Source organism: Centroberyx gerrardi, chromosome 19 (assembly GCF_048128805.1).
Source record: "Centroberyx gerrardi isolate f3 chromosome 19, fCenGer3.hap1.cur.20231027, whole genome shotgun sequence".
Taxonomy (NCBI): domain Eukaryota; kingdom Metazoa; phylum Chordata; class Actinopteri; order Beryciformes; family Berycidae; genus Centroberyx; species Centroberyx gerrardi.
This window is the reverse complement of record NC_136015.1, coordinates 10,380,001-10,392,500: the sequence shown is the minus strand read 5'-3', so window position 1 is coordinate 10,392,500 and position 12,500 is coordinate 10,380,001. Positions and strand designations below refer to the sequence as shown.

The window sequence follows — 12,500 nt, the reverse complement described above, 5'->3', positions numbered from 1 at the left end:
GCTCCAAACTATCTACTAAGACTTCAAATCAGTATCACTATCCTGCTCTAATTAATCCAGTTGTTTTCACCAATCTGATCGCATTTGAGCATAAATTTCAGATCAAGTTTAGTTGTATAGCCCTTAATCACAGTGTTCCCATCAGGTTTTAGACCCAAATGCCATTAAACACATTATCATGTCAATAGTTATAATGTCTCATCTGACTTTGTCTTTATGAGGCTTCAGCCTGTAGGAGTGAGACTGTGGAAGATCTTACATTAGCTGCTTGTCTCTAGAGCTGCTGCCTGCAGAGACATGATTAGTTGAACATGTTTCTGGCTTCATCTGCGTCTGATTGGCTCTCAGCGCTAGGCAAGGCAGGAAGCGGGCCAGTTGGCCAATTTCCTCGCACAGTTCATGTTGCAATATTGCTATTGAGTCACGAGCAGTTGGTGAGGACGCCTCACTCTCTCTCCATTGCTCTCTCCTTCACTCCAACACACACACAAATATGCAGACACACACACCTTTTCTCACCTCCATGTCCACACACTGCACATCACTTCCCTGCTGTCTTACCCATTTCTCTACTTTAACCTTCAGCCAGACATTGAGGATTCAAAAACTTTCTCTCTCTCCGCTTCAGTAAAGTTGTGGCGTCCATACCTTCTGCATCCCCTGCTGGGCCATAAATGGCGTTAAATGACTCCTGGTGAGGGTGGTGCTCTGCATGCCGCCTGATATCCACTGCCACGTTTGATGTGGCCTTTAATGGCTCCAGAACATCGCCAGCACCCAGCGCACTATCTGCACTTCAAAGAGCGGTAATGCAGAGCAGCGTGGGAAAAATGCTGTGCATCCCGTCCAGTGAAGGAGAAATTTGCACGCGTTGCTGTTAGGAAGACGTGGGTGGCTATATATGTTTGTAATTGCTCAGTGGGCATATTTAATGCTGAAAATGACCAATGATCAAGAAACCAACTTGCGCAATCCACAGAGTTTTGCCACTATCACCATAAAAGGTGCATACTCACGGTTTGATCTTAAACCCCGAAGCTTTGGGTGGACGGAGCTTAGTCTAGGAGCCGGAGAGTTATGAATCCACCTGTCTGCAGTGTCTGCTTTGCTGTAGTCTGGCTCTGCAGGATGAACCTTCCCCTATGGCTAATCTCAGGATTCCTCACAATGGGAGAATCCTCTGGATGGTATGTAGGCAGATAAACAGGAAACATGACATTCCAGACCGGTTTAACAGGAGCCAGGGGATTTGGGTCTTGTGTGTGTGTTTGCATACGATAGGTCACTCTTAGGTCCTCGTGCTCACTCCTGCTGATGTAATGAGCGTACCTCTCGTTGTGTTTCATCAGTATGTTCATCGTGTTCTCCGCTCGCCTCTCCGTCCTTCTTTCCTGGTGGCGTACGTGCAGGAGAAGTGCCCGCTCATTAGTTTGTGTCTGCTTCAAGTTCATCTGGACATAGATTACCATCAGGCACTCTCTCTCTCACTCTCAAACACACAGACGTGCATGGTTTCATACACACACACACACACACACACACATAGACATGTATAACACGTACACACATGCACAGACCTGTCTTCTGAGAATACACAGCTCAAATGTTGTCTGCTTTCCAGTTCTCCAGTGATGCTTACATCTACACACACAATGTGAAAAACACACACTCAGATATACACAGTGAGTGTGCGTGTGTGTGTGTGTGTGTGTGTGTGTGTGTATGTGTATGTGTGATTGTGATTGTATCTCTGCTGCATTTCTATGACTGCAGTTTTTATCTGTCAGGTTTGCAAATTAATTATTGAATGCCTGTTATCTTGTTTAGACCAGGTTTGTGGGTTACTGATGGGTGTGTGTGTACACTTACAATATGCATTTGTCTCAGTCTGTGTCAATGTGTGTATGTGTATGCATATGTGCACATTTCAGGGTGTGTTTGCACAAATGCGTCCAAGTGCACAAGTATGTGTATGTATGTGTGTGTCTGTGTGCCTGTGCATGTATTTGTGTGTGTCCATATATACCTGTGTGTGTCTGTGCGTACGTGTGCATGTGTGTGCATGTGTGTGCATGTGTGTGTGTGTTTTGGAGCCACCCGATGTCTTTGTGTGTGTTTTTCTGACTGAGGGAACAGTATTAGCCCTGGGCCTTGGCAGACAGCTGGGGAGGGTTAAGGCTGGAGTCAGAACCGCCCTGAGCGCCTCCTGCAGCTCCCACTGACATCTTTAGCCCGCTTTACACCACTTTAGACTGCTAAACCGCGCCGCTGCACAGCAGACCAGCAGGGTAAACCTTCTCTCTGACGCTGATGGGGCAGAGCAAAATACTACTACGGTGATCAACTCACTCCCCATATACACTCATTACAGACACAGGCTGTGCATATGAGCATGTACGCATACAGCCATGCATGTGCCGCTATGTACACAGACATGCATGCATATTCATGCGTAGATGTGTACACTGAATTGTAAACGTGCAAAAAGCATGTGCTGAAAGTGTGTGTACACAGAGACGAGCACAAACAGTGACAGACTCACAGAAACACACACATACATGCTAATCCTGCTGTTGCTGTGGGATGGAGGCATGGAGAGGATTGATAGGTGTGTGTGTGTCTGTGCACTTGTGTAGGTATGTGTGCGCGCGCGCGTGTGTGTGTGTGTTTGCATGGGTATGAGTTTGTGTCTGGGAATCTGCCTCACCAAGGTCGTCGCTGAGGCATGTGAGAAATGCACTCAACACTTTGATGGGTGCATTGTTGCTTGCAGCTCATCCCTCCCTCAAGGCTCCGGTACCCGGCACTTGGTTTTAGTGGTCCTCCTAGCTTCAAAAGATGCATCTGTGACGCTCGTCAGCTGAAATCGCGGTTAGCTCTCTGACAAGATGACCTTTTAAAGTCAACCTTTTGCTTGTTTCGTTTTGTGTGTGCGCGTGTTTGATTGTGTGGATGCGAGCGAGACTGTGTGTGCGCACATGGGACTTCAAAGGTTTGTAGCGTAAAAGAGCATCTGCTCCTCTTCTCGCCATTAGGGCAGTGGGTTTTTAGTGAGGCCGTGCTGTCAAGAGATTGTGAGTTCACCACATTTTCTGTTGAACACACTCCCTCGCACTGTGCCGCTGACAGAATTATATGACCGCATAGTGCTTCCTGTTTCTTACTCAGGGTTGACTTCCCGTCCTCTGTAACAGTCTCACACACACACACACACACACACACATGCATGCTTCTGCCATGTGCTGGTGGCTGCTGCTGTGTGTGTTGGACTTAAATAGTGGTTCTCAAACTCTTTGGCTCATGAGCATAAACCCTCATGATAGTGAACTTTGAAGCCAAATGCTGATTTTTATTTTCCCTTTTTTAGACTATTTTACTACATTTATTATTGTAAGAAGTCTTGACGGTGGAATTCCTTTTTTTTTTTTTTTTTTGGTAGAATTTTTTTTTTACATTCCATAAATCATCTCACAATTTCCAGTAAATCATCTGGGAACCTCGTGGGTTGTCCTGAGCCCCGGGGTGAGAAACACTGGAATAAACTCTGCCATCCATCATCCATCACCCACTGTCAAACACACAGGGCCACAGGCAAGACATTTCCTCCTCCCTACCAATTTTCACTCCTCCATTCTCTCCATTCTCTCTCTCTGTCTCTCTCTCCCTCCCTCTCTCTGTTTTTCTATCTGTCTTAATTAGCGGATCAAAGACGCCGCCCACTAATGACCTACATTCTCTTTCTGCTGACTTGGAGGTTCTGTAATTAGTGATAGTAGCTTGTTGCATCCATACACACATAACGCGCTCATGCATCATGTTGCGTATGCATGGTAAGCCGGCTAATGAAAGCATAAGTCCATGCTAGTGCCTAGAGGCAAATGCCAAGTGCGAGCCTGTGTGACCGCACGCATACAGCCAGCCAGCCAGACAGTAATCTGCCCAAGAGCCTCTTTATTTATTTCTCTCTATCCTCCCTCCGGCTTTTCCTTTTTTTCCCCCCTTTTTTTGTTTATCCATTTCCTCATCTCAACTTTCAACTTTTAGTGATTTGTCTCCCCTGTGATCTTGTCATGTGTCCCTCTCAATCTCTCTGTCTGATCACTCCATCTAATCTCCTCTGCCACACAGTCACTCCCCATCACTCTCTCCCTCCATCCATCCCCACATCTGTCCATCCACCGCGCAGTTCAATCAGTCTAGACGCCCGTGTCCTCTTAGGAGCAATTGGAATGTCGCACTAACACCAAATTATACAAATGTATTCACATCTGGACCACAAGCTTGCGTATTGCTGGCAGATGAAAACTGGCAAACGGAAAAAAAAATCCCAATTTAAAACCAATACATTAAATGATCATTTCAACCCAAAGTTAGATATATGCAATTTGAAATATCTGACACCTCTGAGAAACAGATTGCTTGAAGTTAATAGTAACTGACACTTTTTCTCACCAAAAAAGTAAGTAATTTAAGAGGATGTAATAACATACATTTTTGAAATATTGAGCAATTCACATCAGGAAACATTTCCCTGCAAAACGGCTACATTGTGTTTTGGAAATTGCAAGGTTGTGAATGGGTTTTGAATGGGCTTCATGGGTCAGACTTGCTCCACAAAAGCCTCTGCAAACCTTTAATTAAAGTAACAACAAAAATTCAAAATTGGAGTGAGAAAAATTTCACACAGCAGCAACAGCAGCAGCAGCAGCAGCAGCGATATTCACGTTTATTCACGTGTTCCAACTGGAATAAACTAAATCCCCTCTCCACAGGTCAGGACGGCTGGCATTTGTTAGTATTGCTGTGTTCCTTCATCCTTCTTTCTTTCTTTCTTTCTCGTCTGTGTTGTCGCCTCACTCCGCTCTTCCTGTGATGCCTGTGGAGCCACAGGAAGCTCTCTGTGACTGGCTGACTGACAGGCTGCTTCCTGTTTTGAAGCACTGCTGTTTTTTTGGGGAGGATCTCGACGCATGCTCGGCCTCCGTGAGGGGAAATACATAGGATCTTTCTCTGTTAAGGAAACACGCACATACTAGTGGCGATTTACTCGAGTAAAATGCAATTTGAGTTCCATCGGGGGATAGAGGACGAGGTTGGGTGTCTCTGTGTGTGTAGGTGTGTGTGTGTACCTATGGCCGTAATCTATTTAGACAGGGTGTGTGCCTTTTTTGCATACACAAATCAATACGTTTACCATTGTGTTTTGTCCAGGTGTTTGTCTTGCATGTGGGTGTATTTGTGACTTCGCATATGCCCCCTGCTATTATCTTGTCAGGATAATTCATTTGGGGTCATCGTTGACGTCAGCGCCGTTCGGCTGTGTGTTTGAACTCTGTCTCCCTCCCTTTCCATCAGTTATTGATGTTGGAGGCTAACAGAGTTGAATGTATAGCGCAGGCTCGCCATGTGATAATTGAATCCCATCTCTTGAATAGGTCACATGGAGAATCCTGGTCTTTTTCAAGTCCCCCAGCTTGTGACAGGCTCACACTGTAGCAGGTTTATTAGTCTGTGAGGGAAGTTGTCTATTTCCTATCTATCAATCAGGGATGACACATTTTTCACCAGTCACATAGTGCATGAGTGTCTGTGGAGACGGCTCTGCATTATCTATGTGGAGCACCTAACTGCCATGCACTGTGATTGGTGCTGGTACTGTATGGCCACAGAGAGACCATTACTGCTAATGTCACACACACAGATAGAGATATAGATTGAGGGCAACATTGATTTTCTGCGCCTGTCATTGCACTGCATGAAAGGAAAGGGAGAGTTTATAGGGTGGTGTGTGTGTGTGTGTGTGTGTGTGTGTGTGTGTGTGTGTGTGTTTGTCTGCATTTGTGTTAAGTCAGTGGCTGCTGGCACTGCGCCTCATTCTGGGTCAGTGAATTTCCCATGATCGGTCTCAGGAGAACTGAGAAAAGACAGATCCCTGTTCCCTCGCTCCCTCCATCTTTAAAAAAAAAAAAGAGAGAGAGAGAAGCTGTGATCATCCATTCATGATTTCACCCTGCTGGAGGGGTGGAGTTGCATTAGAGTGTCGCTGTTTGAGGTGGAGTTGCAGTTAGAGTTTATAGCGTAACGCACAGCGGGAGGCAGGTTGTTAATGACAACATCAGCAGTAAAATCCATTAGCTCAATTTCAAGTGTTTGTTTGATTCTTTCATGGTTTGCCCTCTCCCTCATATTCTTTCTTAAAAGGGATCATGATCTGAGTGTCAGGTCTCCTCTTATGCATTCTCTTCACGCAGACTGCGAGGGTAGAAGTGTGTGTGTGTGTGTGTGTGTGTGTGTGTGTGTGTGTGTAGAGGGGGTGCAAGAAGGAAAGGCATACAATCTCTCTCTCACCCTCCGTCCACCTCATCTCTTCCTCCCTCTCTCTCCCTCTCTCTAATGCCCCCAGGCGCCGGTATTTTTAGAGTACCACCTAAAAACGCTGTTGTCGCTGTTGGCAACACTTATGCATCCTAATGAGGCGATTGTATGAGGACTGTGATGATTGGGCGTCCTCCCCTCCCACTAAGGGAAACCCTTTCATCCTCCGTGAATGATGCTTCCCCTCTTTCGCACATTCATTCATATTCTTCAGATGAAACACAGCCCGGGTCTCTCTCTCTCTCTCTCTCTCTCTCTCTCTCTCTCTCTCTCTCTCTCTCTCTCTCTCTCTCTTATCTCTGCCTCTCGTATCCCCCAGATATTTCTCACATGCAGGGTTCCCTCGTCTCTTCTCTCATAAAACAGCCAAGCGCTTTTGATGTTCAAATGAACTCCTGCTTGCGTGTTATCAAAGTCGTGTTTCTCCGTGTTGCCCGATGGGTAGAGATCAATCGGCCACGGATCAGTGTGCACAGATTTTTCACTCTAAATATGAAAATGATGATCGGCCTGATCGATTGGCCTACTAAAATACCACTTTTGAGAGGCAAAAACATGACCTCTCCGCTTCTGTTACCCACAAAGCAGCATGCTGCCGGATTTCATCTGCCACTGGTAAAAAATATCACGTTCACTACCATCTACAACACAGGATTGTTTTTGTTTGTTCACTAACCATTTCAAAGTAATTTTGTTATTTTTCTGTTTCACTTGTGTAACTTACCCAGAAATATCAAAAACAAATTCACAGCAGTGTTTCTTCAGAAAACATAGACTGTTATAAACTAGTATGGCATTGATAGCTGAGAATTTTGTCAGTGAAAGATTGCTGTTTGGAAACTGGGGAACTGTGAAGATTGTGTGTGAGAGAGTAAGTATATGAGTGTTTATGTCTTGGATCAATCAATTTGGGATTGAATCAGCCACAATTAAGTTAATGTCTTATCCTGCCATAGATTATCTTCATCAATTAAGTCTTTGATTTGATTTTATCAGGACTCCAATATACCCGTAATTGAATAACTTCGCCCCCATATATATGTTCTTATCTGTTTCTGTAACGTTCTGTCCCGGTTTGATCGGTCAATATATCAGATTGATGAGCTGTGATGGCGAGCCCAGATAACCTGATTGGGCCTGCCAATGTCGTTGAGGAGGGGCAAAATTAGAATGCTGCAGCTTGCTGCCTCTGTCTAGTCAGGTTTGATTAATGGTGTAATGGTGAAGGGCAAGGGCAGGCAAAGGCTTTTAGCATGGTATCAGGAAAAACAATAACAGCTTGGTAGGAGGAGGCTCTGTCCAGTACACTAAATAATCTGTGTTTATATACGGTTATATAAACTGATATGCTTTTTAATCCTGTGACGTCTATTTTGAACAGGAAAAACAGGTTTGCTTATTATGCCCAAGCAGAAGTAATCTCACAACGCAAAGAATAATCTTCAGAAGGATCACCGGTCTCTCTCTCCTCCTGTCTGTCTTTCTGTCCCTCTCTTTTGTCTCGTTTTTCTCCTTCTCTCATTACACCTGTCTCCGCTCTGTATCTCTGTCTTCCCTTCTTCCTGCTCACCCTTCGCTCCTCTTCTTCCCTCCATCAGGACGGGTCTCGTGCGGGTCGGGAGAGGAAGAAGACAGTGTCCTTCAGTAGCAGCCTGTCAGAGAGGAAGATCAGCAGTGCCGCCGACTGCATCCACTCCATGGTGGGTCAGCTCCCGTGTGACCCCATATATAAAGCATAGGCTTCACATACCTGAAATATGCATGCATCAAGGCTTGATCAGGCTATTGATCCTGTCTGAGCCTCTGAACTGAACATCAATGCTCACCAGTCATATCACAGATTAATTGTTGAATATCTTTTCATTGTGGCGTTCATTAATTGAATCAGCTCACTTGCACTGAAGGGCAGTGGGTCACAACGTCATCCATATCTTGATTCCAGGTTGAGGGAAGTGAACTGAGGAAGGTGCGCTCCAACTCGCGGGTCTACCAGCGCTACTACCTCCTGGACGCAGGGCTGCAGGCCCTGTGCTGGGAGCCGTCCAAGAAGGAGTCAGACAAGGCCCGGATCTCCCTCCCCTCCATACGAGAGGTCAGTGTCCAGAGGAAAAAGTTTGTAAATCAAGCGCTCTTGATGAAACCTGTGGTCATGGGGTCGTCACTTTTCTGGATGGTCCCATTGATTCGTTTTGGCTAAGGCAAGGACAGTCTTAACAAACATGAACTGTATATAAGACAATCTACTGTAGGTCTTGCTGAACCTCTCATGGTCTCATTCTAGGTGCGTACAGGTCGTAACACAGAAACCTTCCGGACCTGCGGGGTGTATGATCAGATCTCGGAGGATTGTGCGTTCTCCATCATCTACGCAGAGACGTATGAGAGCTTGGATCTGGTGGCCAACTCTGCTGAGGTGGCCAACATCTGGGTGACCGGCCTCAGGTATGACAGAGCGAGGGATCAGTCAGCGGTCTTATACTGTACATCTGTAAATCTTCAGCTGTACCGGCCACAAATTACACTCAGTGTTTAGATAAGTAATCTTCTTTTAGAGCACTTTTTTCTATTATACCATAGCCTAACAGTAGTGTTAGTATTCTGAAACAGTAGAACCAAATCACATGGACTTGGAATCGTCTGTATTTTATATTGGGGATTAAAAGGCTCTTCCCTTGACTGACAACCAAAACATTTTGGTTCAAGGTATCTTTGGTGATCTATAGTGGCAGCGAAATGCCTAAGATGAAAACTGTAAATGTACGTAACGCAATATTGAAAGGTGAAGGTAAAACTATTACAATATACTGTCCTATTGCATCAGCCTTCTCTGATCTGGCCCCAGGTATCTGATGCAGTATGGGAAGCACGCCCTGGACATGATCGCCAGCAGCCAGGACAGCCTTCGGCTCAGCTGGCTGGAGCAGCTGTTCTCCTCTGCCGCTGAATCGGACGGACAGGGGGACGCGGAGGAGGGAATCGGTTTGCGATCGGCCGTAGGGTTGATACAGAGCGCGAACCCCGGAGTGAGCAGTGGCAAAGTGGAGCACAGGTTCAAAGAGCTTCAGAGAGTCAGGGAGAGGATATGTGGGGTCGGTGCTGCTACGCTAGATAACGGATCTGTAGCTAAAGACCACAGCGAAAACAAAAGACGAGCGGGGAGAAACGAGCGAGTGACCAAGCGGGAGTTCATCGAGGTCTTCCATGACCTTTGCACCCGTCCGGAGATCTACTTTCTGTTGGTGCAGTTCTCTAGCAACAAGGAGTTCCTGGACACCAAAGACCTGATGAGGTTCCTGGAGGCTGAGCAGGGTGTGGTTCAAGTGGGTAACACACACACAAATGAATCACACATACAGATGGCAGAAAACTGAGTCAAAAGCTTATCCTCAATTGTCCCCATCCAATTTCTCTTCCTCCTCTCACTCTTTCTCTCTCACTGTGTCTTCATCTTAACCAGGTGAGCGAGGAGACCAGCCTGGACCTCATCCAATCCCACGAGCCATCGGAGGAGGGCCGTCAGCAGGGATGCCTGTCATTGGACGGCTTCACCAGCTACCTCACCTCTGCGGAGTGCCACCTCTTCGACGGGGAGCACGGCACCGTGTGTCAGGACATGTGCCAGCCTCTGTCTCACTACTACATCAACTCCTCCCACAACACCTACCTCATCGAGGACCAGTTCCGAGGCCCCTCCGACATCTCTGGCTACATCCGCGCGCTCAAGATGGGATGCCGGTGTGTAGAGGTGGACGTCTGGGACGGTCCTGACGAGGAGCCGGTGGTCTGCACCGGACACACCCTCACCTCGCCCCTGGCCCTCCGTTGCGTGCTGGAAGCGATCGGAAGGTTCGCATTCGTGGCGTCGGAGTATCCGTTAATTCTGTGCATTGAGAACCACTGTTCGCTTCGACAGCAGAAAGTGATGCTGCAGCAGCTCGTTAGAATACTGGGGGAGAGGTTATACACGGACCCCCCCGACGAGGGGGAGTCGTACCTCCCCTCGCCACACGCCCTAAGAGGTCAGATCCTACTGAAGGGGAAGAAGTTGGGATTAGGTTGGGAAGGGGAAGAGGGGGAGGTGAGTGAGGAGGATGAAGGGGCAGAGATGTGCCAGAGGATAAAGGTAGCTGCGAGCAGCGGAGGGTTAGGTGGAGGGGCTGGAGGAGGTGAGAAGGAGATGGGCTCTCAGAAAGCTGTCTCCACCACAGCAGTCACTCAGTCTAATCCTCCTCCTCCTCCCAGACGCTTCCAACTCCTGAAGGAGCTCTCTGACCTAGTAACTCTTTGCCGCTCAATCCGCTTTACTGACTTCCAGACATCATCCAAGAGCCAAAAACCCTGGGAACTGTGTTCCTTCCACGAGTCCCTGGCTGTGCGTCTCGCTGGCGAGAGCCCGGGCTACTTTGTCAACCACAACAAGCATTTCCTGTCGCGGGTGTTCCCCAGCCCCATGCGCATCGACTCCAGCAACATGAACCCTCAGGACCTGTGGAAGTGTGGTTGCCAGATTGTGGCCATGAATTATCAGACGGCCGGCCTGATGATGGACCTGAACACGGCCTGGTTCCGGCAGAACGGGAACTGTGGCTTCGTTCTGCGGCCGGCCATCATGCGCCAGGAGGTTTCTTATTTCAGCGCCGACACCAGAGACACAGTGCCCGGCGTGTCTCCGCAGCTCCTCCATGTTAAGGTGTGGCAGGATCAGTAACACGACCTCAGTAGCCTGTATTCAGCTTTAGCCAGGGACTTTCTCATCATTCACATCTCTCAATTTCCACAACTTCTTCTACTGTTCTCTACTATTTTATCCTTAATGTCAAGAAAGAAAATTTGTGAGCTAGTCTACAGTTTCTGTGTTAGCCTAACACCATTTTAACACATACATAGTGTGCTGAGGGCACCATCCTTATTTCTCACAATGCTGTTAATCCTAATTACCTTCTGAAAATCAAAAAATAAAAGAAAGGATGCATGAATAAATAAAACAACCCATATATCAATCCCTCCTCCCAGGTGATCAGCGGTCAGAACCTGCCCAGGCCGAGGGGTTCGGGGGCCAAAGGAGACGTGGTGGACCCCTACGTCTACGTGGAGATCCACGGCATCCCGGCCGACTGCGCCGAGCGCCGCACCAGGACGGTGACCCAGAACGGGGACAACCCCATCTTCGACGAGAGCTTTGAGTTCCAGATCAACCTGCCGGAGCTGGCCATGGTTCGCTTTGTGGTGCTGGATGACGACTTCATAGGGGACGAGTTCATAGGTCAGTGTCAGTTCAGCAGGGTCATTACTGTAGGATGGAGTCAAAAACACACAACTCACTTATCATTTCATATTCTTCGTTAGGTTCATGTGCCATGTTTTTAAATGTGACCCCCCCTGTATTACCACAGGACAGTATACCATTCCTCTGGAGTGCCTTCAGCCCGGCTACCGGCATGTACCACTCCAGTGTCTGACGGGGGAGGACCTTCCCTTCGCCCGGCTGTTTGTCCATGTGGCACTGACCAACCGGAGAGGAGGGGGAAAGCCTCATAAGAGGGGCCTGTCTGTGAGGAAGGCCAGGAAGGGGAGGAACTACACTGCTCTGAGGGACCTGGGGGTCCGAGCCGTGGATGAGGTCTTCAAGATGGCCGCCCCTCCGCTGAGAGAAGCCACTGACCTGAGGGAGAACATGCAGGTGAGGAGGAGCGAAGAGGATGGAGTGTGGTCATATCTATTTTCATGTGGTATCTTATCATTTTATACCATAGGACAATGAAATAGCATTGTTGATAGGCCTCATCTTTAATAATAGACATCATGTTCATAATAAACATATTTCTGTTTAAATGACTATTCTGCTCCGAACAAAGGCACAATTCATCTGAAGCACAATTGTTGCCAACCAGTCAAATAATTATAATTGCTTTTTTCATGTTTCTTTTTTGTGAAAAACAGGTGACAGGGAAAAACATTTCTGTGAATTATTAATTTTGGTAATTGCATTGAAGAGCTAACCAAATGGATTCATATTTTATGATAAAGTTGCAAAAACAACTGAAGACCTCCACTAGTGACGAGTGTCTCCAGGTTTTGCAGTTGTTAATACCTGAACTAAGTGGCTTTTCAGTTGCACAACCCTT

At 47.2% G+C, this 12,500-nt stretch overlaps 1 protein-coding gene across 1 annotated transcript in view; it reads left to right on the top strand.

Moving 5' to 3' along the window:
- Positions 1–12,500, top strand: part of LOC139927198 (inactive phospholipase C-like protein 2) — a 25,027-nt gene that overhangs the window by 2,537 nt on the left and 9,990 nt on the right. The window contains exons 2-8 of the mRNA XM_071919246.2: positions 7,974–8,075; positions 8,318–8,467; positions 8,657–8,817; positions 9,218–9,695; positions 9,833–11,065; positions 11,389–11,638; positions 11,769–12,055. Coding sequence (XP_071775347.2) covers positions 7,974–8,075; positions 8,318–8,467; positions 8,657–8,817; positions 9,218–9,695; positions 9,833–11,065; positions 11,389–11,638; positions 11,769–12,055 — 2,661 coding nt within the window. The remainder of the gene's footprint in view (positions 1–7,973; positions 8,076–8,317; positions 8,468–8,656; positions 8,818–9,217; positions 9,696–9,832; positions 11,066–11,388; positions 11,639–11,768; positions 12,056–12,500) is intronic.